Source organism: Tiliqua scincoides, chromosome 9 (genome assembly GCF_035046505.1).
Source record: "Tiliqua scincoides isolate rTilSci1 chromosome 9, rTilSci1.hap2, whole genome shotgun sequence".
NCBI lineage: Eukaryota > Metazoa > Chordata > Lepidosauria > Squamata > Scincidae > Tiliqua > Tiliqua scincoides.
Window position 1 is genome coordinate 17,188,327 of NC_089829.1, and position 24,805 is coordinate 17,213,131.

A 24,805-nucleotide genomic window follows, 5' to 3' on the forward strand; every position below is an offset into this window, starting at 1 on the left:
CATCTTTTATTCCCCTGCCTCCACTTTCCTCCCCTGCAGGTGCCCTCTAGCCTACTGCTCTCCTCTCTTTCACTCATTTGCTCCATTCCTGTCTTCCTTATGAAATCCAGTGAGTGCAAGAAGAGGAGTGAGAGGCAGGGCCAGCCTTAGGGCAATAGGACCAATTTGACCAAATTGGAACCCTGCACCTGGAGGGGCCCCACACTGGGGCAGCTAGTGGAACATCCACAGCCACAGCCAGCACCTTGCTCTAGCTGACGCTGCGGCACGGAATCTTCCATGCCGAGGTATCATGAGGACAGCGCGGTGAGTGCAGCATTGTCACTGGACTGCCCTCCTTCCTACTCCTGGGTCTAAATGGCTCAAAATTGCCCCCCCCCGAACCAGTTGGTGGTGACACCACTGCAGGGTGCCCTGCCTCTGCTGCTCTCCCTGGTGCCGCTCTCCCTGGTGAGTAGGTGCTGTTGTCTCCCCCCCCCCTTGCAAAAATGTTTGGCATTGGGCCTCACAGCTCCTAAGGCCAGGCCCTGGTGGGAGGACAATGGAAGAGTTGACGGGAGGACAGCTGTGCCCAGGATCCCCGACCAGTCTACTTCTTGAGGCAACTACTTCAGTCCAACTAAGGAACAGGCTGATCAGTCCTCAAACCCTGACAGGATGGTGATGCAACACCAGAATAGCTATAGCCCGGTTGTACCTCCTGCTAATGGAAGCCTTACTTTGGCAGAGCTCCACCACTGCCAGGGACAAAAGCTGGGCAGAGAATGGAATCTAGGCAGACTCTGACACTTGATCTCTCCACCACTGGAGAGAATGCTAAGCCTGAGAAAGACCCCATGTAATTTTCAATACTCTCTTGAAGTTGACAGGCAGCCCAGAAGATGCCTCTGCAGTGGCATCGCTGGGGGTGTGTGGGCCACACCGGGTAACATACACAGGGAGGTTGGGGGGGTTGACCACACAACTGGTCACAATTTTTAAAATCTTGGTATTTTTTAATAATACCATCATGTTACATATCAATCAATGTGTAATTTCACGCAGGATGCAAACCACATTGAAATATCTCTATTCCATCAAATGTTATAGCCAAAAAACCGTAGGGCAGGGCAAGAGTGCATCACCAAGTCCATCGCTTGGGGCATTGCCCTGCCCACTGAATGGGAGGAGGTCCATCATGGGGATGACGTACCGGCCTACTGCACTGCTTGATGCAAACCCTAGTGACGTCACTGCACCCCCCCCCCACACACACACACTTCCTTTCCTCCATCCCAGAGAACAGGGTGCTGATCAACGCTGCAGTCAATCAAAGCACATCCTGGGGTATCCAAGACCTAGCAAGGGAGCCCTGATCTCATCCATCACGGAGGCCAGCCTGGAGAGGTGGCCTCACTCTATCCCTGTGACTGCACTTGACTCCTTTCTTCTCCCTCTGGGTACCATCCAGCTTCCTTCCCTCCCCCTCCCCCCCACTGCCCATTCTGCCTCTTGCCTCACCTTATTTCTCCAAACACAGATCCAGCCTTCAAAGTCACAAGCACCGTTTTGCCATCTGGTCCTCCAAGCACCTGGACTTGTCCAACCTGAATGATGTACATCTCTCGGCCAATTTCCCCCTGAAGCAAAACAAGGATATTGTGTGTTCTGGGGATCTCTGGGGGGGAGGGGCTCTACCCATTTAAAAATATTTAATATAATATATTTACACAATATTTTACAGTATAGTATTGTTTTTATTTTGAATTACATATACATGAGGCCACCATAAACTTTTCAGTGTTTAGGGCCTCAAAAGGTCTTAATCTGGCCTGACTAGTATCATAAAATATTTTATATTATACCGTATATATACCGTAAAATATTTTATAAAAATATAAAATGTTATCTTTCGAAATGAATCAAAACTTACAGTAAGATTTATTTACAGTTAACACCATGGCATTAACATTACATTGCATGTAAAAAATGACATTAAGGGCCCAGTTCTACTGGGCTATTTCTCGGCATTTAAACATATACAAATCAAAGCACTAGAAAAAACTCTGTGATGCCTCCCCTTCCCTTGATGCCCTAAACATGCCTATTTTGCTAAGTGGTTAATCCAGGACTGAGGACAAACATGGACAGGAAAAAGCCTGGGGAGAAGGCACAATCCCAGCAGTGAGCAGAGGAGGAAACAGTGGGTGTGGGGCTGCAGGTCCAGAAAGATTGGTTTGATTTTTTCCATTAGATGGATCCATTGCCACTGAAAGGGGGAAGGGAGGGCAGGGCTGCGACCCCTGGGGCTTGCCTTGGGATGTCACAAGACTGCCTGTCTTGAAAAACAGAAGAATCCTTCTGGGCTCTTTTGACTCCTGGCTGTTCTGGCCTCTTTCCTGGCTCCTGCTTCTCCCACAGTGGCTGTCCACAGCCTGCTCTGACACTGCTCTGACACTTCATCTTGGGGGCCATGCCAAAGCCTGGAGGAAATGGGCAGTTGGAGGGTCCTACCAAGGACTTACCAGGAGTGACCTAGGAACGTGTTGAGAGAATGGTTGTGAACCGACAGATGCTATAGCCTGAGACGCCTTTAGTTCCTAGGAGTGACCTAGGAACGTGTTGAGAGAATGGTTGTGAACCGACAGATGCTATAGTCTAGACGCCTTTAAAAGGGGATTGGACGAGTTTCTGGAGGAAAAATCCATTATGGGGTACAAGCCATGATGTGTATGCGCAACCTCCTGATTTTAGGAATGGGTTAAGTCAGAATGCCAGATGTAGGGGAGGGCACCAGGATGAGGTCTCTTGTTATCTGGTGTGCTCCCTGGGGCATTTGGTGGGCCGCTGTGAGATACAGGAAGCTGGACTAGATGGGCCTATGGCCTGATCCAGTGGGGCTGTTCTTATGTTCTTATGTTCTTATGAGCAATGAGTCAGCGGCTCCAAAGATTACTCGCTACTATGCCTGATTCTGGAGTGGGGTGATGAGGAAGAGGGGTGGCCATCTGGCATGTCCACTCACTTCTTGCAGGGAGGGGAATAGCACCTCCCCCCTTAGAAGCCCTGCTGGCCTTTCCACCTTCCAGAGAAATCTCGCAAGAAGGAAGCACTGATGGACTGGCAGGGAAGAAAACACTGGGGACTGGCATCAGTTTGTGACATCATCATCAGTTTGTGACATCATCAGCTGACAGGTTCTGGGAGCTGTATAAATTGTGGGCACAGGGAGGGGCTGAGCGTGGGTTGTTAGAGGTGAGGTGGAGAGAGGAGGCGGTGGAGAGTAGTGGATTTCTGTGGTTGGTTTATTGATTTGGCGTGAAAGGCGTGAAAGGTGGAGTGAAAGTGAGAGCGAAAGCAGGAGTGAAAGGCAGAGAGGAGTGAGTCGTGGGCTGTGTGTGGAGTGAGTGGGATTTATTTTTATCTTTTCAGTTTTTTAATTTCTTTTGATTTTTTGAATTCATTTTTATTTTTTTATTTTATTTTATTCATATTTATTTTATTATAATATTTTATTTTATTTGTGTCTGTTTTGTACTGATTTGTTTATTTCTTCATCCATTTATTTCTTTTTAATTTTTTACTGTGGTTGTGTTATTTTTAAAATTTATTTTTATATTCTTTGATTTCTTTGTTGCATCTATAATTATTTATTTTCTGTTTCTTTAACCTTATATACTTTTATTCCATTGCTTCTTTCTTCTCTTTTCTTATCTTCCTTTTACCTTTTTCTAAGCTTTATTTTCTTTTTTCTTTTTAAAAATTTCTATATTTCTTGATTTCTCATTCATTCTTCCTGCATTCATTTCATTGCTTTTTTCCTTTCTTTATCTTTTCATCTTTTTAGATTATACTATTTGGGGTGTTTGGGGAGGGTCTTTGTTTTTAGAGTAGATTCTTAGACAGTGTTAGGTTTAGAGGGTAGATAGGGGGAGATTTTGGGAGGGATCATTTTCTTTATTATTCTTTTGTTAGGATTGTAGTGGGTGCTTTGGGGGAGGGCTAGAGATATTTAGTTAAGGTATAGAGTTAGTGTTAGATTTAAGTTTAGAATAGGTAAGGAGGGCACGATGGCGAAAAATCTACTTGCCAAGTTGAAAAGGTAAGTTGTTCCTTCTAACTGCGCTACACCCCACCCACCTTATAGCTCTTAAATGGGGGCTTAAATAGCTCTTAAATAGCTCTTCCAATGGGGGCAAAAGAGTGGGTCTGACTCCACCACAGAATTGCTGTGGGTTAAATTATCAGGTTCGAGGAGCGATGTAATAGCGGGGGCATGCTACCATCCTCCGGACCAGAAACCAGAAGGGGACCTTGAAATGGGGAAACAGATCAGGGAGGTGTTGAGGAGGGTCAGGGTTGTAATCATGGGGACTTCAATTATCCTCACATCGACTGGGTCAATTCGTGCTCTGGTCATGGAAGAGAGACCGGTTTTCTTGACATGCTAAATGACTGCTTTAGAGCAACTAGTCATGGAGCCCACCAGAGGACAGGCGACTCTGGATTTAATCTTGTGTGGCTCAGGACCTGGTTAGAGAGGTAAATGTTACTGAGCCATTGGGGAACAGTCACCATGCTGCAATTAGTTTCACCATGCATGTCGGGGGAAGAGTGCCAAACAAATCTAACACAAAAACCCTTGACTTACGAAGGGCAAACTTCCCTCAAATGAGGACGCTGGTTAGGAAGAAGTTGAAAGGGAAGCTAAAGAGGGTCCAATCTCTCTAGAGTGCATGGATGCTGTTTAAAACAACAGTAACAGAAGCCCAGGAGAAGGGCTCAGAGGAATATCTCAAAGGAAGAAGGGCTCCACTGAGTCCAGGAGGATGCCCGCCTGGCTAACGAGCCAAGTTACAGAGGCTATAAAGGGCAAGGAAGCTTCCTTCTGTAAATGGAAGTCTTGCCCTAATGAGGAGAATAAAAAGGAACATAAACTGTGGCAAAACAAATGTAAGAAGGTGATACGGGAGGCCAAGAGAGACTATGAGGAACACATGGCCAGCAACATTAACAGTCAAGAGTCAACAAAACCTTTATTAGGCATAAACATTGGATAGGTGAAGACTCTGTACAGAAACCGTAGAGAGAATATAAACCTAAGTAGTACACAAATATATATATATATATATATATATATATATATATATATATATATATATATATATGCGCACCTACGTGTACACACAGATACGAACGTACATTACATTTACATACAAACATGAATTATTTAAAAGACAGAAAACAATCAGTTACTCTGCAGATATTGCCAAGATGTAATCTACTCAGTGATTACTTGGTACAGAAAGCTTGGCTCGATTCAGATTACTCAAATTTAGGACTCTGACAGAGCGGCCGGGGAAAGCTTTCCATGCATGTCTTTGTCAGTTCCTGGATATCACAGGTTGGAAGAGCGATTCAGCTTAGTTAAGGCAGTTTCTAGGCAGAAGGTTAGGCTTTGCAAGGTAGCTGAGTCCCTTTCAATAGTGTTCTTTATTATATTTGGACTCAGAGAGTTTGTTTGCTCATTAGAGGGGGATGTTGCTGCAGTCTTATCAGCTGTCTGGGCAGGCAGCCAAGAATCACTTTGTGCAGGGATGGAGGATGATGCAGTGGTCAGAGGCTTCGAGCTATGTGTGGAGGAGGGCAGCAGCTCTTGATTAGAGTCAGAGAAATCAGAGAAGACTCTCTTCGCTGTTATTTTGAATGTGCTGAGAAACCTTCTCATCCGAAACAGAGTCAGGGGATTTGTAGAGGTGTCAAAGGACAGAAGGAGTCTGACTCTAGATGCAGAACTACTTAGCCATTGGGCACATCATGTCAATCTTATTTAGATCCATACATAAAAATTTAAGGATATTTTTACACAGAGCCTGTCCCTCCATTTTCCATAATTTACTGGCACTCTGCCAACCTCCAAGAGAATTTGGTTTGCTTGGAAACAGCGTGAGTGAGAGCCAGCAGCTTTAGGCAAAGAGACAGATTTGATCCTAGATTCTTTCGCAGAGACAGAGGCATCCTTGGGCATTATCTGCGTGTGGCTATAAGCTCGTGCTGTTGCCGGAGAACTGCCCTTGGGTCTTGGGGCCGATTGCTCCTGCAGCTTGTTTGGTAGTGCTTCAATTTGGGAGGATATAAACTTATAAATTGTTCCCGAAAGATTGCCAAAACTGTTCTAGTCGCAACAAGGGAGTGATCTCCCAAAAGAGTTAAGAGGGAAGTATTGCCTGGTTCAAGGTCCACCGTTTCCTCTTGGTCCCCGTGAGCTAGGTCCTCATCTCCCAGTGCACTCTCATGAGCATAAACATTTAGCGAGATCACTTCAGGGCAGGACCCATTCTTAGTGTTTCCCAAACATGGTACACTGTTATGTTCTTCCCCCTCCAAATCAATTTCAGTCTCTAGACAGCCTGAGTTGTTAGACGAAGCAGGGTTGGGAGTAACACTTATGGTCTCGTTCCAAGATGTTATTTGGTCCAGTCGAAGTTGTGGGGAACTTCAGTGGGGAACCACTGCCAGCTCACTGCCTTTTCCTTCTCCTGCCCACGTTTTCAATCCAAATCAATCCACAAGAGTAGGCACTCCAAAGCAGCAAAATAACCAGTATCAATGTTGTCAGCAGGATCTTCAGCAAGTTAAAATAACCTGGGAGAAGAAAAAACCTCCCGCGTTGCCACTAAGGCTAAAATTGATAAGAGCTCCAGCAGCCAAGATTCTGCTAGAAGGCAGCTATCTCCCCCGCTCCCCCCCCCCAGCAACATTAAAGGGAATAATAAAAGTTTCTTCAAATATGTTAGAAGCAGGAAACCTGCTTGAAAAGCGGTTGGTACTCTGGATGGTGAGGAAGGGAAAGGGGAGATAAAAGGAGACTTAGAGATGGCAGAGAAATTAAATGAGTTCTTTGCATCTGTCTTCATGGAAGAAGATGTCAAGCAGATACCGCTGCCTTGAACGGCCCCTCGTGACAGAGGAATTAAGTCCGATAGAGCTTTCCAGCACTGACATAAGGGCAATGCAGCTCTGAGGTAAGGGAACAAACATTCCCTTACTCTGAGGAGGCCTCCGTGAGTGACACCCAACTGCAGGATGCAGCACATGCCCCATTGGCATCACTATGCCAGTGCTGGAAAGCACTGACATAAGGGGTTAGGATTGCGCCCATAGACAAACAAGCCTTGCTGAGGGAGAATCAGCATGGCTTCTGTAAGGGTAAGGCATGTGGATCCACATCCAAGGCATGTGGATGCGGGAGAACCCGTGGACATTATATATCTGGACTTTCAGAAGGCATTTGACACGGTCCCTCACAAAAGGCTGCTGAGAAAGCTCCATGGTCAGGGAATTGATTGACCATGATCTAACTGAGGGCAGGTCCTCTCATGGATTAGGAACTGGTTGAGGTCCAGGAAGCAGAGAGTGGGTGTCAATGGGCAATTTTCACAATGGAGACAGGTAGAAAGCAGTGTGCCCCAAGGATCTGTCCTGGGACTGGTGTTCTTCAACCTCTTCATAAATGACCTGGAGACAGGGGTGAGCAGTGAGGTGGCTAAGTTTGCAGACGACACCAAACTTTTCCGAGTGGTAAAGACCAGAAGTGATTGTGAGGAGCTCCAGAAGGATCTCTCCAGACTGGCAGAATGGGCAGCAAAATGGCAGATGCGCTTCAATGTCAGTAAGTGTAAAGTCATGCACATTGGGGCAAAAAATCAAAACTTTAGATATAGGCTGATGGGTTCTGAGCTGTCTGTGACAGATCAGGAGAGAGATCTTGGGGTGGTGGTGGACAGGTCAATGAAAGTGTCGACCCAATGTGCGGCGGCAGTGAAGAAGGCCAATTCTATGCTTGGGATCATTAGGAAGGGTATTGAGAACAAAACAGCTAATATTATAATGCCGATGTACAAATCTATGGTAAGGTCACACCTGGAGTATTGTGTCCAGTTCTGGTCGCCGCATCTCAAAAAAGACATAGTGGAAATGGAAAAGGTGCAAAAGAGAGCGACTAAGATGATTACTGGGCTGGGGCACCTTCCTTATGAGGAAAGGCTACGGCATTTGGGCCTCTTCAGCCTAGAAAAGAGATGCCTGAGGGGGGACATGATTGAGACATACAAAATTATGCAGGGGATGGACAGAGTGGATAGAGAGATGCTCTTTACACTCTCACATAACACCAGAACCAGGGGACATCCGCTAAAATTGAGTGTTGGGAGGGTTAGGACAGACAAAAGAAAATATTTCTTTACTCAGCGCATGGTCGGTCTGTGGAACTCCTTGCCACAGGATGTGGTGCTGGCGTCTAGCCTAGAAGCCTTTAAAAGGGGATTGGACAAGTTTCTGGAGGAAAAATCCATTATGGGTTACAAGCCATGATGTGTATGTGCAACCTCCTGATTTTAGAAATGGGCTATGTCAGAATGCCAGATGCAAGGGAGGGCACCAGGATGAGGTCTCTTGTTATCTGGTGTGCTCCCTGGGGCATTTGGTGGGCCACTGTGAGATACAGGAAGCTGAACTAGATGGGCCTCTGGCCTGATCCAGTGGGGCTGTTCTTATGTTCTTATGTTAAGAGGGTTTTTCTAAAAAGTGGGTCCATATGCTAAATGTGTGAGAACCACTGCTTTAAAGGGAGTCACTTTTAAAAATGCTACCATGATAACAAATGAAGGAAAAGATTGTGCACGCCCTGAGCATGCACAGAATGCTCGCTCCTTCTGAAGCTGGGCCAATGTCAGGAGTAGGTATTTTGGAGTAACTACTGAGGGCTCAAGGCCTTCAGAAGGGCTTACTGATGATCCCTCAGATCTATGCTCATAGCCCCCAAAAGTGAGGGTGAAGGAGCAACTCTCCTTTTGTGGCTCCCGATGTTTTCTTTTCTCTGGAAAACGGGTCCAAGTGGCTCTTTGAATGTTTAAGGTTGCCAACCCCTGGCCTAGATTGTCTGAATAAGGCCAGGGTAGCTACCCCCTCTGGCCTTCCCTTTGACCCTGCTCCCACCTGGAGAGGAATGTCTCAGGAGAGAGATCTTGGGGTCCTTGCCGACAGCTCAATGGAGTGTTGACCCAATGTGCGACGGCAGTAAAGAAGGCTAATTCCATGCTGGGATCATTAGGAAAGGCATTGAATAAGACAGCTTATATTGCAATGCAATATAAGGTTGTACAAACCTGGAGTACTGCGTCCAGTTCTGGTTACCACATCTCAAAAAGGATATAGTGGAGATGGAAAAGGTGCAAAAGAGAGCAACAAAAATGATTACTGGGTTGGGGCACCTTCCCTATGAGGAAAGGCTATAGTGCTTGGGCCTCTTCAGTCTAGAAAAGAGGCGCCTGAGGGGGGACATGATTGCGACATACAAAATCATGCAGGGGATGGACAGAGTGGATAGAGAGTTGAGTTGCTCTTTTCCCTCTTGCATAACACCAGAACCAGGGGACATCCACGAAAGCTGAGTGTTGGGAGAGTTAGGACAGACAGAAGAAAATATTTCTTTACCCAGCATGTAATTAGTTTGTGGAACTCCTTGCCACAGTATGTAGTGATGGCATCTCGCCTGGATGCCTTTAAGAGAGGATTGGACAAATTTCTGGAGGAGAAGTTCATTATGGGTTACAAGTCATAGTAGGTATGTGCAAGCTCTTGGTTTTCGAGGCAAGCTGCCTCTGACTGCCAGATGCAGGGGAGGGCACCAGGACGTAGGTTGTGCCTGTTGTCTTGTGTGCTCCCTGGGGCATTTGGTGGGCCACTGTGAGATACAGGAAGCTGGACTAGATGGGCCTTTGGCCTGATCCAGTGGGGCTCTTCTTACGTTCTTATGAGTGGTCAACCTCCATGACCTCCATCCCCCACTAGTTGCCCTCTCCCCCCAGTGTCTGCCCAGGAGTGACTTCCTCACTGTTCACTCTCTTTGCAGGCTTTGCTGCTGCCTCAAGATCAAGAAGCACCAAGTCCAGCCTTCTGTGTTGAGAAAGGCCAGCAGAGAATGTCAGCAGGTGCTGGCCAAATTGAGCAACAGGAGAGTCTATCCTGCAAAAGAGCCAACACCAGAGACATCCTCCTCCTCCTCCAACAGCAGGACATCCTCCTCCTCCAGCAGCTGGACATCCTCAGAGTCCACCCTCAACTCGTACTGGGGGTCCAGAGGTAAAGAGTCCTCTTGTCCTTCCCAGCAGCCAGCCGGGGCTTTGCCCCCAACAGCAAGCAAGCTTTCCAACAAATGCCATGCGTCATCTCTGGAAGCTGAAACCAAGCGGGTTGCTGCTTCTGAGGGCCACGCAAAGGCATACATCTCTCTTTCTTTCTCTCCTTCCAGATACTCTAGGATCTGCAGAACGGGAAGGAAGCAAGGTAAAGTCTGCTCAAATTTCTCCCCCTGGGACCAGGCTTTCCAATTCCTTCAAGTGTGTCAAGTGTGGAACACACTTGAATGTCTTCTTCAAGAAAACTGTGGCTGGTGAGGACAGGGAGCCACCTGGGCTGGCAGGGCTGCCTGTCCGGCTGTCAGAAGAGACAACATCGCTGCATCCATCAGCATGTCAACTTTCTCATGGCTGAGTTTCCAGGGGGTCTTTCCTCTCACTTTTGTCTTTTGTCTTCCCCATTTCTCTTAGGAAATCTATAGCATCAAAAAAGCGTGGTGCAGGAACGTGAGCGAGGTGACCACTACAGGCCAGCCGGTGCACACCATAGAAGTGAGTGTCTTGTGGACATGATGGTCAGGGAAGTGAAGCTGGTGGGCAAGATGCCTACCTGGGGTTGACCCTGAATTTGGGGACTCTTCCAAGGGTCCTGGCACTCTGCTGGGTGAGAGTGGGGGATGCTGTTGCATGACACTGACATGTGCTTTTACCTCAACAGCCGGAAGCAGCCAGAGACGCTCCAGAGATACGCACCATCTGGGTGAGGGAGGAAGACGGCCCCTCCTCCTCCTCCACTAAAGGTAACAGCCATTTCCAAGGAAAGGGGGAGGGCAGGGCCACATCCCAGTAGACTCTTAAGCCACTCGCTGTCCGTGCCTGAGGCCATCGCCTTCGCTGCTGACAGAGCAGCCAGCAAGGTTGGCCACTTGTTTCTGAGGCAGACATGCCAAGTGGGCCTGTCTTGAGACCATCTCCAGAGTTTCACTATGGGCAGTGACTCCCCACCCCACCTCCCTATCCTTTTCTGAAGGCAAGTAGAAGATAACATCTCTCTTCTTCCTTCCTTCCAGATGACCTTCTATATGAAGACCTGGAGGGGGAGGAGTAGAAAGGAGGAGGAGCAGAAGAAAGACGGTCCTCGGAAGCCGTCCTCACAGACCCCCAGCTGGAGCCATGGCCAGTGTGGAGAATGCCAAGCAGCAAGTGACACAGGCTGTGGGAATGACCTTCATGTGTGAGGGAGTGCCTGGTGGAGGCAGGATCCGGCCTTGCCCTCCTTCTGTCCCAAGAAACATGCCAGCCCTTTGCAAGACTGGATCGGGGCAGACAGATGTACATATGGAAGAACCAGCAGGCAGAAAACTCAAATGTGGGCAGACCCACAAAGCCATTGAAAGTAGAAGGGACAAGGGAGGAAGAAATCCTGGTCTCCAACAAGAAGAAAGAAGGTGGACAAATCTGGATGGACACTGAAGGAGAAGAATGTTGCTTAAAAGGGAAAATCCAGACAGGAGGAAAGAGACAGACAGCAACTGTTGGGAGGAGAAGCAGAGATTGAAGGAAAGCAGGAAAGGGGACCACAGGAAGAGGCAGCCCAAAGGATTGTGGTGCTTCCCCCTCATCTCTCATCCCCTTATTGGTCTGCTGGTTGACAAGCCCTGATGACTTCCCACCCCTCCACAAGGTCTGCGGCAGGTCCTCTTGATTGCTCCTCCTCACAGGTCACAAATCCCCACAGCCTAGTGTCACTTGCTGGTGGGCCATCACTGCTCCAGCTGGGGGTCTCAAGGATGGCAAGGTTCCTGGATTCCACTCTTCGCTCGGCTCCTCCGTCCTCATTCCCAGCTTCCTTCCTGAGTGCTGGTGGCTTCCGCCCTCACTTCTGGCTGCTCTGGCTGGTGGTCTCCTCCCTGACGCCTGGCTCCTCTCCTGGTCCTGACTCCTGGCTTCCTAGCTGATTTCTGGCTAACTTCCTGTTCCTGGGTGGACTCATCAGGTCTGGATTTCCATTCTGGCTCCTGGCTTGACTTCTAGCTTCTCTGCTGATTTCCAGACTGCACTTGCTCCCAGAGTGGAAGGGATTGTCACTCCCGAATCGGCCTTTTCAGCCACGCTAGACGCTGTTCCAGAACCACCATTCAGGGCGCGATACCATAGTCTTTTGAGACTGAAGGTTGCCAACTACTACATTTTCTTAAGCATTTTGGTGCTTCAAAGCAGAAAAATATGACTTAGTCAAAAGAAATTTCATTCAGTAGATTTCGAATTAATCTATTTTGGGTTTTTTTGCTCCAGGGTCCATGGTAAGTCCAGCATTAGAAAATAACACTGTGGTGCCCCTCTTCCCTTGATGCTCTGAGCACATGCTTATTTTGCTAAGTGGTTAATCCAGGGCTGGGAGCCGATCCAGAGGCACGCCTCCTCCCCATTCACCACACACTCTGAAGGGTCAAACATACATGTTAAAAGTAACATGTAATTCTACCTCTAGCTCTTTCTCTCTTCACGTCACCCTGAACCCCCAATTTCCTGACTGAAATTTCCCACTGGGATCCTTAATCACCATCTCACACTCAAAATGTCCACAGCCAGATGTTGCACCTCTCCTCCCAAGCCCTTCTTTCTTAGCATACTCTCTGAATCCATTGACAAGGTCACCATCCACCCCGCCGAACGAGCATGAAGTCTTGGCTTTCTCTTTTTCCATCCACTCCTGTCTGCCAATGTACAGAAAGGTCCAGATTTTTAAAATCCCAGAAACTCCTTCACAAACTCTTTAACTTGATTTTGAGTGGTCCGTGCAAATGGGGGGCACATTTCAAGAGATGCAAAGATAGACATGACACACACACACACATGAACCAGTTTAGTTTCCCCTGCTTCTTACCTTCTTGCACACATAGTCATTGGGCAAGTACACCACAGATCTGAGCCTCTTCAGCATGTCAAAAATCATTTGCCGGTCACAACCCTGAATGAAAGAAAGGAGGAATTTAACTGCCTTGTACACATCTGACAGGATTGAAGGGTGCAAAACCCAAGGAGATGGGAGACCATACCTGAAAGAGCGGCACCTTGCTAACAATGTCATAGTTCACGTCCACAGCAATATCCAGCCTCATGGTGTCAGGCAGCTGCATCAGCAGTTCTGATTCATCTGCAGAAGAGGAGGCAGAAACAAGAATCTGTTCACCCTGAAATCAGGAATCACAAATACATCTGCCAACACTGAAGGTGGACTCTGCACTTGGGGTGTCTGCGGCAAGAATATCTGCACAGTCTCCTTTTGCCATGGACTAATATGGGGATCAAATGACAGTGAGCTATAGTCTGCTGGCTTGCAGGTGCCCACCTGCAGAGTCTAGAGTGCCCTGGTTTTCAGTCCAAAGACTAATAAGGAGTTCCCCTGAACCAGATTCCTGGGCACAGCTACATGTCATCTAGTTTCTGGCACCTGAAATCCACAGCCATTTGAATATCCCTAAAGCAGTGGTTCTCAAGTGTTTAGCGTCGGGACCCACTTTTTAGAATGAGAATCTGTCAGGACCCACCAGAAGTGATGTCATGACCGGAAGTGGCATCATCAAGCAGGAAAATTTTTAACAATCCTAGGTTGCAATCCTCCTACCCACACTTTGTGCATAAACTTACTTATTTATTTTTTCACATTTTTATATCACCCTTCCTCCAAGGAGGTCAGGGTGATGCACGGCTCCCTCCCTCCTTATGACCTCACAACAAGGTAGGTTAGGCTGAGAGATAGCAATTGGCCCTAGGTCACCTGGGACACATTGAGACTAAGCAGGGATTTGAACCTAGAGCTTCTAGGTCTAAGTTCAATCGCAAAACCACTACACAATCCTGGCAGTGTAGAACTGTCCAGCACACTACAGCAGCTGGTACCCTGCTGACCTGAGTTAAGGCTCCTTCCTTTCAACATGCTGATGGCAAAGTGAGGATTGCCCTTAAGGCAGAACTACAGCAGGACCAGAGGTAGACAGTATCCTGGCCTACTCGCAAGGAGGGATATTTCTCCTGCACCTGCCACTTCAGTTGCTGAGGCAACTAGGAAGCAGGAAGGAGAAACAGCAAGACAGGAAGGGTTGTGTACAGCTGGGGCAGAGCAGCAAGCCATTCATGTGCTGAGAGGAAGCATAGCTAGCTGAGAGTCCCAGGGTGCGGCTGGGTAAAGGGGGAAAAAAGAATGATTTGACCCCTTTCCCGCTTGGGGAATCTGAGGCACTAGGGAGGGAGAGATTCCTCCCAGAGGTTGCAACCAAGGGGAGCAGGAAGTTCCATATTTTGGCTTTCTGGTCCTTTGTTTGATGGGCACCCCCATCTTGGACGGGTGGAGTCTGATTCAGGAGCCCAAGTGTATGAGGCAGGCCACACACACATCACAGGAGGCAGGCTCAGAGGTGTTTTTCTTGTCAACAGATCCCTACTGACGTAGGCAGATATTTCCCTGGGACAGAAGTTTAAAACCTTTTGGTCCTCTTTTTCAACTTCCGATGACCTCCTCCGCTCGCTGCACACGTATGTTCCAAATGCCCTCCCTGAGTCAAGATGGTGCAAATAATGTACAGTCAGTTCTCATTATCCTCTAAGGCAGTGGTTCCCAAAATGTGGGTCAGGACCACTGGTGGGTTGCACCCCAATTTTTGGTGGATTGCCAAAGGGTAATGGAAAGATCAGATAACTAATTGCCTCAAGCCCTGAAGCTATTCAAAAATCAGATGCTGTAGCTGCTAACTGCCCTGCAAGGAGCTGAGCTCCTACAGTTTGCAAGCATGTATAAATATAGGGAGGTAAATGTTTGTGAGTCTCTCTGGTTATTATAAATAAGTAAGTAAGTAAATAAATAAATAAATAAATTTTTAACAGTCTGGTAAACCGAAATGGGTCCTGGTAGTGTCGTTTTAAAAAGTGAGTCCTGGTGCAAAATAGTTTGGGAACCACTGCTCTAACCACTGGTTAGGTTCCTGGAAACCCTAGCAGATAGTGAATTTGCATATAATGAAACATTGATCCTATTGGATCTATAGGGTTGGGTGCATGAGGTACCTGAGAGGAAGGAGTACCATACCTGCCATCAGATAATCCAGCAAAGACCCCCCAGGAAGCCAGCAGAGTGCAGCAAGAAGTGCCAAAAGCTCTCCAAAAGCTGCTCCAAAAGCTCTGGACCTTCCAGAGGCTGCCAGGACATTCAGAAAGGCTCCTGTGACCCCTTTAAAATGGTTGGTGGAAACTTCTGCCCACCATTTTAAAGGGATCAGAGCTGGTCTCAGGCACTATTCTAAAGGTTTCTGCATAGCAGATAAGAGGGGTATGGATAATGAGAGATAGTCAGCAGTTCTGTCCCTCATAGATACATGAATTCACAGATAGTGAATTTGCAGATAAAGAGAACTGACTGTAACTAAGGAACATGGAGTCATCAGAGGCACAGCAAGACATCTTATGAAATTGATAATCAAAACTACAGGTTAGCCTTACCCAGCATGCCTTGAGAGTGCCAAGTGTATTCATACCATGTTTTGACTCTATTCTGAACAGAACGAGGAATTCTGTAGAAAGCCATGTATTTAGTTGTGTTGTCCATACAGCTCCGGTAGTATGTTTGTCCAGCTGTAGCAGCACCAACAACATCTCTCATCTGGCAGTGAGATTAAAAGAGAAAGAGGACACTACAGCTGTTGTGAGCAATGTAACGAAAATGAACTAAACTACACACTGTATGAACATGTTAGCATCTATGTAATCTCATTCCTTCAGCTGAAATAGCTACTCTGGCACCCACCATTTTCTCCAGTACAGAAAGGATCCAGGAGATGAGGATCACCAACTCTATGGAGAAACGAAATTTCATGAGATTGAAAGTTAATTATGGTGTTTGAGGATGTATTCTGGTAAACTGGAACATGATACCTGACCACCAATTGCTCGGTTCATGGGGGAATGCCTGAACATTAATTTGAGCACAGTGTAGGTCAAACATAATTCCAAAACTGGTTGGAAACACTAGTTCACAAAGTGGTTTACATAGCCAAATAAATCAATAAATGGATTCCTGTCACAGTCTAAAAAGAGATGGAGAGGAAGAGACACCAGCAACAGCCACTGAAAAAGATGCCATGCTGGGTGAAGAGGGACAGTTGCTCTCCCCTGCCAAATACAGGTTGGTCTCAGACCACCTGTGGACCCATTCCCGGACCCCCCTGCAGATATTAAGCGCCTATCAGAGGACCTCCAGTTGCAACTGGAAAATCTTCCAATCAAGTCCAGAGGTGTTCTGTGGCAGGGGGAGGCTGCATGCAGCCTCTGCGCACCTCACAAGGCCTCCAAGAGACTTCTGAGAGGCACTTCTCGTTTTTTGTCAAACCAGCAGTGCCTCTGAGTAGCCTTTGGGAGGCCTTCTGAAGTGTATGGAGGCTGCACATGGGCTTCCTGCACTTCAGAATACCTCCCAGATGTGACCAGAAGACACTTCGGTTGCATCCAGGAGGTCCAGTGACACCCTCCAGGCACAGGTTGGGACACACATTAGATCAAATCCATGGGTCCCAAACCTGCGAGATAAGGACAGCCAACTTGTATAAGAGAGCATCACTTTTAAAAGTGCCTCTTTGCCCAGTTAGCAAAAGCAACATTTTACGGCCCAATCCTATCTGGGCCTTGAAATGACAGAATTCACACTATGTGTTATAAATATAATAATATAAAATTATTAAAAGAAAGGAGGAAAGGATTAACAATATCAATTCATAATATTGGTTCATGTTTTTAAGAATCATCCAGGACGGCATCATGGGTTGGTCAGATGGGGTACCAGCCAAGAGCCCACAGCCATTGGGGGATGCACTAGCTGGGCTGACCTCTGACTCCTGACTCTGGTGGCCATGGGAGTCCCAGTGCAGGTCTTTCCCTATGGCCATTCAGCATGGACCTCATCCATAAAAAACATCCATGTAACAAACTAAAAAGCAGAATATGTGGTGCTGGGACTACAGGAAAAGCATTTGTCATTTTCTTACCTGACCAATCATGACAGAGAAAGCAAAGACACCCGTGAAGTAATTGATAAGCTGGAAGACGATCTCAAAGAGGGTCTGTGGATCAGGTAATCCTCCAATGGTTATTAGGGTCTTGACAGCCCAGTAATAACAGCGTAAATAACTTTAAAAAATACAAACATGGGAAAGGCTCACATATTAGACACCCTTGCTTACAAGGACCAACCCATCCAAGCAGCCTTAACAGGCAGACTTAACAGGCAGTCACCTCTCCTGCTACTGGTGCATCTTGGATTTGCAAAGGAAGAGGGAAATGGTGTGAAAGGGGACATTCAGAGGAGAGGGGAGTGGTGGGCTACAGCTTCTCTGATGCTCTCGGTCCAATGTGCCAATGCTCCTGTTTTACTTTATGCTCCCAGAGAGCAAGAGGAGGAGGAAGAGGAGTGGCAGAATTGGCTGGTATGCCTGGCAGGACTTGACACAGTGTCTGGGAGGTGCTGGGCGGTCTTGGCCAGCCCTGGCAAGCAATGCATTTTACCAAGGAAAAAGGGAAAGATTTGTCCAAGTACCTGTTTCCTACCCCATCATAAACCCAGGGCGTAGAGCCTAATCCCTGGAAGGTGGACGCCCAGTAATATAAGCAGGAGTTCAGGTGTAAGCTGAAGAGCAAATAGGCCGTGATTCGTACCACTCTGCAAAGAGAGAGAAGAGGGTTAATGGAAAGCTGCATGTTAGCCATGCACAGCCTCCAACAGGAGTTGTCTGAGGATGCAGAGGTCAAGAAAGCAGTGGGGGGCAGGGAGGTGGAATGTCAGGTGGTCAGAATCACACATACTAACACAAACACTCTCTCTCTCTCTCTCTCTCTCACCCCACCTACTCCTATTCTCCAAACCTGCCTGGGCTGAGCCTGGGGACTGAGCCTGGGGCTGTGGCTTCATGCACTCTTTCCCAAAGGCCAGCAAGTGCTTACAGTGGCCTGAACAGGCAAAAGGGAGGGGACCAAGTTCACTCCCCAACCTCTTGGCCCTCAGCACATTGTGGAGCCCAAGACAGGAGACGCCAAAGAGGCCTGGCACAATGTCTAACAAGCTCCCTGCAAGGAGGAGGCCAAGAATACCCCCTTCTCTGCCCTACCTTCCAATACCTTGGTGTCCATCTCCACTTAGAAATCCTAAAGAGGAGGGCCATCCTTCCTGCACCTGCTTATTTTTTATTTTTTAGGATCATATAATGTGTTTTCTCTGAAACTAATAAAATCATCCAGTAATTACCCTGCCCTTCTACCCCCCCCCCACCCAACAGAATGACTTGCAGAAAACAATGAGGCTGCAATCCTAACCACACTTTCCTGAGAGTAAGCCCCATTGAACAAAAAAGGACTTACGTCTGAGTATACCTGGTTGGGATTGTGCCCTGAGTCTCTTAAGAAAGGCAGTATGCAAATATTGCAATCAATCAATTCAAAAAGGACCAGAAAATTAAACATATACAAATAATAATGTACAACAATAAAAGCTTTATCACAATAAAATCTTCATCTTTCTTTTGCTCCTCCTCCTCACATGGTAGCGGGTGTTTCTGTGGCCACTGTGAGAGGGGAGAAGCTCTGTCTCACCATCTTTTGAGTTCTGACAGTAAATGAGATGGTGCAAAACAGCTTTTGTGCTGCTTTCCACTTCAGAAGGCACCAATCTGGGAAATGGCTTCAGCACAAAGTGAAGCTTGACTTTTGGAAATAAAATACTTCTTTGCTGCTCAGCTGTATCCACTCCCCACAAGAGCTGCCTCACAGAGTGGGCCATCCAGTCAACTAAGATGATAATCCCAGGCAGATGAGCATGGCTGTTATCCCCACTCCCCACTGCTCCTCCTCCTCTCCCACTCCTTGGACTTGAAAAGGAAGAGGACGTGTGGAGGAGAACAAAGGGGAGGGCTAGGAGATGCTCTCCTCACGTCCTCTTCCACTCCATTGATTTTTTTCCTTTTGGAATCTAGGGTCCAGGAAGCACAGAAGTGGGGGAGGCAGCTGGGTTGGAAGGGCACCGTTTGGCAGGCTGCCTTAGGCTCTAGGCATTTGGGCCTTAAGGAATGAGGTAGCAGCAAGAGGGTGCCTCACCTGTAAATATATGCCCTGCTCAGAATAGCTTCAAGTCGGTTGTTGAACTCGAAGAAGGCCATGTACTGTGAAAGAGAAGTATGGTGAGTTCTGGAAGGTCCCAGGAAGATACTAGGCAAGGCAGGAGCAAAGGGGGAGAAACATGTCACTAGCTGCTGGGACTTGTCCCCTATCACAGATGTCAGCAGTTAAAAATAACACCCAAAAGACCACTCTGGTTTCTTTCTTTTCATTTGATCAAATCCCTACAAAGCACTTTTACATCTAACCCCTAAACTGAGCAGCTGCCATCTTCAGCAATGCCAGCAGAACCACCAAAAGAGCAGTGCTCTTCCTCTCCCCTGCTTGCAGGAAACAACAGCACCTGCAAAAGCTCCCTGCCAGAGGCTTTGGGGAATGGGCTGTGCACATAGCACATCCTGACTTACCTTTAAGCAGCGAGGCAAACGCAGGAGCGAATTGAAGCCAACCTTGAGGTAAAGAAAATCCAGTGGCAGAAGACAGATCACATCCAGCTGTAAAGGCACACACACACACCCTCAGCAGAGGTTAGTAACCAGACTTACCTTCCCAGCACATTATTTTGGAGGTCTTGGATGTGGCTGTGCCACACCTATAGGGGAGAACCTGTGGCTCAGTGGGAGAGCCCTCACTGCTTTGCATACTGACAGTCCCAGTAGGTTCAGTCCCTGGCACCATCTCAGGTAGGAAAACTGGAAAGGCCCTGCTGCCACTCAGTGCAGACCTCATCATGTTCTGACTCAGAGCAAGGCAGCTTCCAATGTTCGCCCTCCTGAGGAGATTTACCTTCAGAACATTCCCTTGAGATCAGTCACTGCCTTGTAGGTAACTAAGGGAGGGAGGTACCTACCAGTTTGCCCAGGCTACACAGTGGCCTTAATCCTGAGCAGGGAAAATCTGCACTGGAACTCTAAAAGAAGGATGCTACCCCAGATGTTGTTGTCCTAGGCAGCCCCTATCTATTGAACTATTTCACCAGGTTGACTCCAGACCAGGGAAGCTCCCATTGCACCTCCTTGTCTGCCTTTGAGATTACTCTAGTTCTGTCCTTGGAGTTGCTTTGAGGTACAGGTGTCCTAAATCAGTAAATAAAGTCAAACGGCTGGGAATGATGATCGTGCTCCCCCTAGGGGAGCAGACACTCTCACTAGTATCTGTGATCTGAAGTCCACAGAACTTCAACTGATGTTTGCAAAGGGGAAGTGCGCCTGTGAATTCCCCACATACCCAAAGGAAAATCTTGTCACTACTTAAACATTCTAATGCCATGAAGGAACTGTTTAACTTAAATCAAGCTGCTGTTGTCTCCCTAAAAACAATACAACGTAATTTCCATGCATAGATATTTATTTTAAGCATGTGAAAAACGAAGGAAAAGGTAACAAGCCTTGAAGCGCCGTGACTTCAGATAGTTCTTCCTCATGGCTTTTTTATCCGTCTAGATGAGGGAGTAAAGTGGGGGGGGGGGAAAGAGAGAGAGAAAGAGAGAGCACATTATGTATTTGTGATCCCTTCTGGCTACAGCCTCTCAGCATGCGGTGGGGACTTTGACAAAAGACGCACAGAGAGATTGCTCAGCCTGCTACATGCACTTACTATGATGTCTCCTCTTTGGACAAACTGCAAGCGGACCTGAAAAACGGTGATGTCCAGCAGGTAGATGAGGTCACAGACGTAGTCCACAACCATCCAATAATGGATGTTTCTGGGCGTTTGGAAAGGGTAGGCCCAGCGGACTGGAATCAGCCAGCAGTTCCAATTCCACGCCAGAACCACAATGAAGAGCCACAACACATACATCAGATCTATGATGAGGAGAAAAGTCCAGAACTGACTCAGGAGCACTGGTCTTCCCTAACTGCACATCACCCCTTGCAAAGCTGAACGCTTTGTGCTCCCTGGGACATTTGGTGGGCCGCTGTGAGATACAGGAAGCTGGATTAGATGGGTTTATGGCCTGATCCAGTGGGGCTGTTCTTATGTTCTTAACCTACTTGGCCTTCTCTGTATCAGCGAGACTGTAACACTCTAAACCAATGGCAAAGAGAGAGAATAGCCTTCTCCTGCTTCAGATCCTCAAAACCTATGGACATGACAGCTTCGTATTTGCTGTCCTGTCCTTACTTTCTTAGTCGGTCCTTAGCAATAATGACAGACTCTGTGATGTCACCCTGGGAAACCATGCAGAGACCAAGCAGGGTCCCTGAAAATTGTCTTCCTTCTGTGCTAAAACAGCTCCAACTCTCATTTCTTTCTAGTGTGAAATTGAGAACAAGTAGTCCAAAATTCCAAAGGATCTGAGGCCCAGGTAACTGCAAAGACACTCAAGGTTTCTGATGCTTATGACTTCTCTGGAATTTTCCAAGGGCTGTCTCACTTGAAAGTAGCCACTTTGGAACTTCTCTAACAGACAAACCTTAGGCTATTCAGAAAGAAGGCCCTCCAGGGCTGGCCCATCCAAGAGGCAGACTGAAGTGGTTCACATTCTGAGGGTTGGGAAAGTCATTTTGGCTGGCAGTGAGACCCTCAGAGGCTCATGACTGATGCTCCATCACAGGAGCATTATTTCACTCCTGGAGGGTCTGCAAGGGTGAGGCTCTTCACAAGCAGAGCTCTGCAGTATCACTAGCTGACCATTACTTTGCACCACTAGTACAAATGGTCAGATTTAAGTCCCCTGTACCCAGGGCTCCCCCAAGTCAAAGCCTTCAGACCTGGTGCCACCTGACCCCAAAGGGGCACATGTGTGCCCTCTCAGTGCCCCCCACCCCGTTCTTCCCAGTCCTTCTTCCTTCCTTTCCTCTTTAGCTAGCTCCTTATTTCCCTACAGATCTCCTTTGCCCCTGCCAACTTTGTCCTTTTGCCCTTCCCCATCTCTCCACTTCACCACTGGGGGAACTCCTACTTGCCCTTTTACACTTTCCCCACCTTGTTCTTCCTTTCCCCCAGGGCAGGGCTTTTCAGACTGGGGCATCAGGATGTCCCAGCCTGAGGACCCTGGCCTCTGCCCCCTTAATGGGCAGGGGCAGCCAGGAGGCAGGGAGGAAGCAGTGGCACGATCCCCAGGATGGAGCCGCTCGGGGAGGCTGCAGGGGCTTGGCTGCACTTGGCTAAAGCGGAAGTGGAGCGCGATTGCTCCACTTTCACTTCTGAAGCTGCAGGGAACCCTGCAAAAGGTCGTGCAGTACTCCCGGGAGGCTGCTGGAGGCTCGGGTACATACAGCCAAGCCCCTGCAGCCCCCTGAGTGGCGTGATCCTGTGGTTCGTGCCGCTGCTTCCCCCCTGGCCCCGGAAGAAGAAAGAACAGCTCAAACTCTCCCCAAGAGTTTGATAACCGCTGCCCCAGGGTCTTACCTTTTTTATCAGGCTCCCTCCTTCCCAGGCCTTCATGCCTGCCTCTCCTGTCTCCTGTCTCCCCATTTCTCCTCTCATTTTCCTTTTCTCTTCTCCTTTTTCGTTCTTTTAAATTCTCCCTCCACCATACTTCCTCTTCTTCCTCCAAATCATCAGCAGCTGTTGATGATGTCATTGTTCCAACTTCCTGGGTCATTCAGCGATGTCATCACCAAGCACAGCCTTGGGAAGCTGTGGCCAGGGCCAGCTGCCAGCAGTGCTGGCCATGTCAAATGGCCACAGGTGTACATGGGATTGATATGCATTTGATGTTCATGACATGCAAGATCTCACCTAAAATTAATAGACCCCGCTCCCTCCATCTTTCCATCACCAAACAACCTGCCTGCTCCCAGCCCTGAATCACTCCCAAGGAAAAAGCCTCTTCCACTGACTCACTGGTCAAAGGGTCGATACTGCTGGGGAACTGGGGCTTCTTCAAGCGGACAGGACGACACTTCAATTTGCAGCAGAGCGTTCCACTGTCAGGCTCCTCTCCATCTTTCACAGCATCTTCCTCTTTTGGCTCTGTGGGTTTTTCTTTGGTAGGTGCTGTGAGAGCAAAGCAACTAGATTAGAACCAGGCAAACTTCAGAATCAAATGGTGGTTGGAAATGGCAATGTGCCACTTAGTATAGCTGGGCTACCGTCACAAGAGGTGAGTGGCCATGCACCAGCAGAGGAGTCCTGGCACGCAGGAAAGGAGCAGGCAGGGGAAGGAATGCAGTGGAGACCAGGATGGGGAGGGGTGTGTGTGGAATATTGCTGGGATGGGGGCAATACTGGTGGCAGCAGCACTGCAGATATCCAATCCCCTTCCCGCCCTCACTCTACCTTCCCAGGTCCACCTGGACTTGTGCCAGCTAAATAGCTGGTGCAGGTCTGAGTAGACCCATTCAGGCAGTGGAGGCTCACTCCCGGAAAAGGGAGCAAATGTTCCCTTACCCGGAGGAGACCTCTTGTACTCCCCACAGGATATAGTGTGTACTCGAGTGGCGTGGCTGCAATGGCGGGGGGGGGGCAGTTTAGGCAGGATTGGGCTGTTAGTAACCCTTGAGAGGAAACTCTACAGAAGGAAAGTTAGCCACCAAGGAGTAGAATTCACCAAGATGCAAAAATAGGATGTCAGTCGTCGCTCCTTAGCAGATACAGCTTACCCCGGGGTGCCTAACTCGTTTCATACAGTGGGCCAAATAGCATTATGAATAGCATTCATAATGCCTGCTGAGGACAGGAAGTGATGTCACTAAGCAGGAAGTGATGTCATTAAGCAGGTCATGACCAAAAATAAGCACTTTTTTTCTCATTAGATGCAAATGAGAGAAGAGAAAATAAGCATCTCTGGATCATATTTTCAAGATATGGGAGAGCCCAATTATCACATGGGCTGCCCTTTCAGCAGTGACACCTCAGCATAGCCCAGCAGCTGAGAACAGCTGGTGGCGGTGCTGGGGGAGCCCAAGGGCCAAATTAAGAGCTTTTGGGGGTCACATTCAGCCCATAGGCCTTAAGCTTATCCCTTAAGAAGTCAAGCTAACAAGCCTGCCCTGAAGTGCCACCCTGACTCACAGGCCACAGGGGTCTCTTCATCAGAGGAGGCATCCGGGTCAATCAGTTTCTCTTTCACTTTCTCTGTCCGCTCCTTAAACAGCCGCACTAATTCTTGGAGACGGTCGTTGATTACTGCGCTGCTCTGGCTTGCTGTCGAACTGCTGCGTTCTGCCAAGCTACACAGAGACCAGTTCAAATGTTAGGCACAAAAGGCTGCTCATAACCATGATTCTATGTACAGTATATCAGCCATCAGGTCTCTTGTCAGTGACAGGCCATGCTGTCAGGAGCACAGTAGTATGTGCCTCCCTGGTGGAGAAGTGGATTGGTGGCTTTCCATACAACAGACTGCACTGGATTAGCAAAGGCTTGAGACTTCAGCTTGGACAGTCACAGAAAGCCAAGGCACCTCTCTAGAAGGCCATGAGGAATTTTTCTCCAGGCAGGGCTGGCCAAGGCCTCCCAGCACCTCAGGCAGTGTGCCTGATGCACCTTTCCCAGCAGGATTCTAGATGCCACTTGCTGCTGCTCCTCCTCTCCCCCCCCCCAGATTTGAAAAGAAAGGGCCAATGAAAACCAAAGAGAAAGTG

The 24,805-nt window shown here is 48.0% G+C and overlaps 1 protein-coding gene across 1 annotated transcript in view; it reads right to left on the reverse strand.

The window, feature by feature from the left end:
- CNGB1 (cyclic nucleotide gated channel subunit beta 1) overlaps positions 1-24,805 on the reverse strand; it is a 33,781-nt gene that overhangs the window by 3,387 nt on the left and 5,589 nt on the right. The window contains exons 4-15 of the mRNA XM_066637923.1: positions 24,234-24,398; positions 23,064-23,216; positions 20,868-21,076; positions 20,659-20,709; positions 19,679-19,765; positions 19,251-19,315; positions 17,701-17,823; positions 17,153-17,294; positions 15,615-15,774; positions 13,178-13,275; positions 13,006-13,089; positions 1,501-1,619 (exon numbers count right to left, since the gene is read on the reverse strand). Coding sequence (XP_066494020.1) covers positions 1,501-1,619; positions 13,006-13,089; positions 13,178-13,275; positions 15,615-15,774; positions 17,153-17,294; positions 17,701-17,823; positions 19,251-19,315; positions 19,679-19,765; positions 20,659-20,709; positions 20,868-21,076; positions 23,064-23,216; positions 24,234-24,398 — 1,456 coding nt within the window. The remainder of the gene's footprint in view (positions 1-1,500; positions 1,620-13,005; positions 13,090-13,177; positions 13,276-15,614; positions 15,775-17,152; positions 17,295-17,700; positions 17,824-19,250; positions 19,316-19,678; positions 19,766-20,658; positions 20,710-20,867; positions 21,077-23,063; positions 23,217-24,233; positions 24,399-24,805) is intronic.